Source organism: Arachis ipaensis, chromosome B10 (assembly GCF_000816755.2).
Source record: "Arachis ipaensis cultivar K30076 chromosome B10, Araip1.1, whole genome shotgun sequence".
NCBI lineage: Eukaryota > Viridiplantae > Streptophyta > Magnoliopsida > Fabales > Fabaceae > Arachis > Arachis ipaensis.
The window spans coordinates 132,348,555-132,349,003 of record NC_029794.2 but is presented as its reverse complement, the minus strand read 5'-3'; the positions used below and the strand labels follow the sequence as shown (position 1 = coordinate 132,349,003).

The following is a 449-nucleotide window of genomic DNA, read 5'->3' as shown; positions in this document are numbered from 1 at the left end:
AAAAAATATATAAAGAAAAATAAATTAATATTTTTAAAATATAAAAATTTATTGAATATTAATCCAAAATTGGCCATTTGGAGAGGAAATGGTAAAGAAAATTGTTAGAGATGTTTCCCACATTCACACGTCACGCCATTTCCGTTGTTTGTTTTCTCTTAAAACCCCATTTATCGCACATTCCCCTTCTCTCTTTCTCCTTCATCGTCGTCGTCTTCTTCATCACTCTCACTTCTAACTTGTCACTGACAGTAACACCCACTCAACCACCGTTACTTTCTCTTTGCTTCTTCTTCTTCGGCGCCATGTCTTACGATTACCTCTTCAAGTACATCATCATCGGCGACACAGGTTCTATTCTCTCTCTCTCAAATTCAATTTCCTTTTTCTCTTCTCTTTTATCCATTTCCGTGTTTGATTTTCTCTTATTCATTGTTTTTATCCGGTGC

At 35.4% G+C, this 449-nt stretch overlaps 1 protein-coding gene across 4 annotated transcripts in view; it reads left to right on the top strand.

Moving 5' to 3' along the window:
- The window catches only part of LOC107623641 (ras-related protein RABB1b), a 3,316-nt gene continuing 3,047 nt past the window's right edge, over nt 181–449 (top strand). Inside the window, exon 1 of one of the 4 annotated variants that reach the window (XM_021113236.1) lies at nt 181–383. Coding sequence is in view for 1 of the 4 variants with exons in the window: in XM_016325981.2 (XP_016181467.1) it covers nt 306–383 (78 nt within the window). In the remaining 3 variants the exon portion in view is untranslated. The remainder of the gene's footprint in view (nt 384–449) is intronic. The other 3 variants (XM_016325981.2, XM_021113237.1, XM_021113239.1) reach the window with 3 other exon arrangements.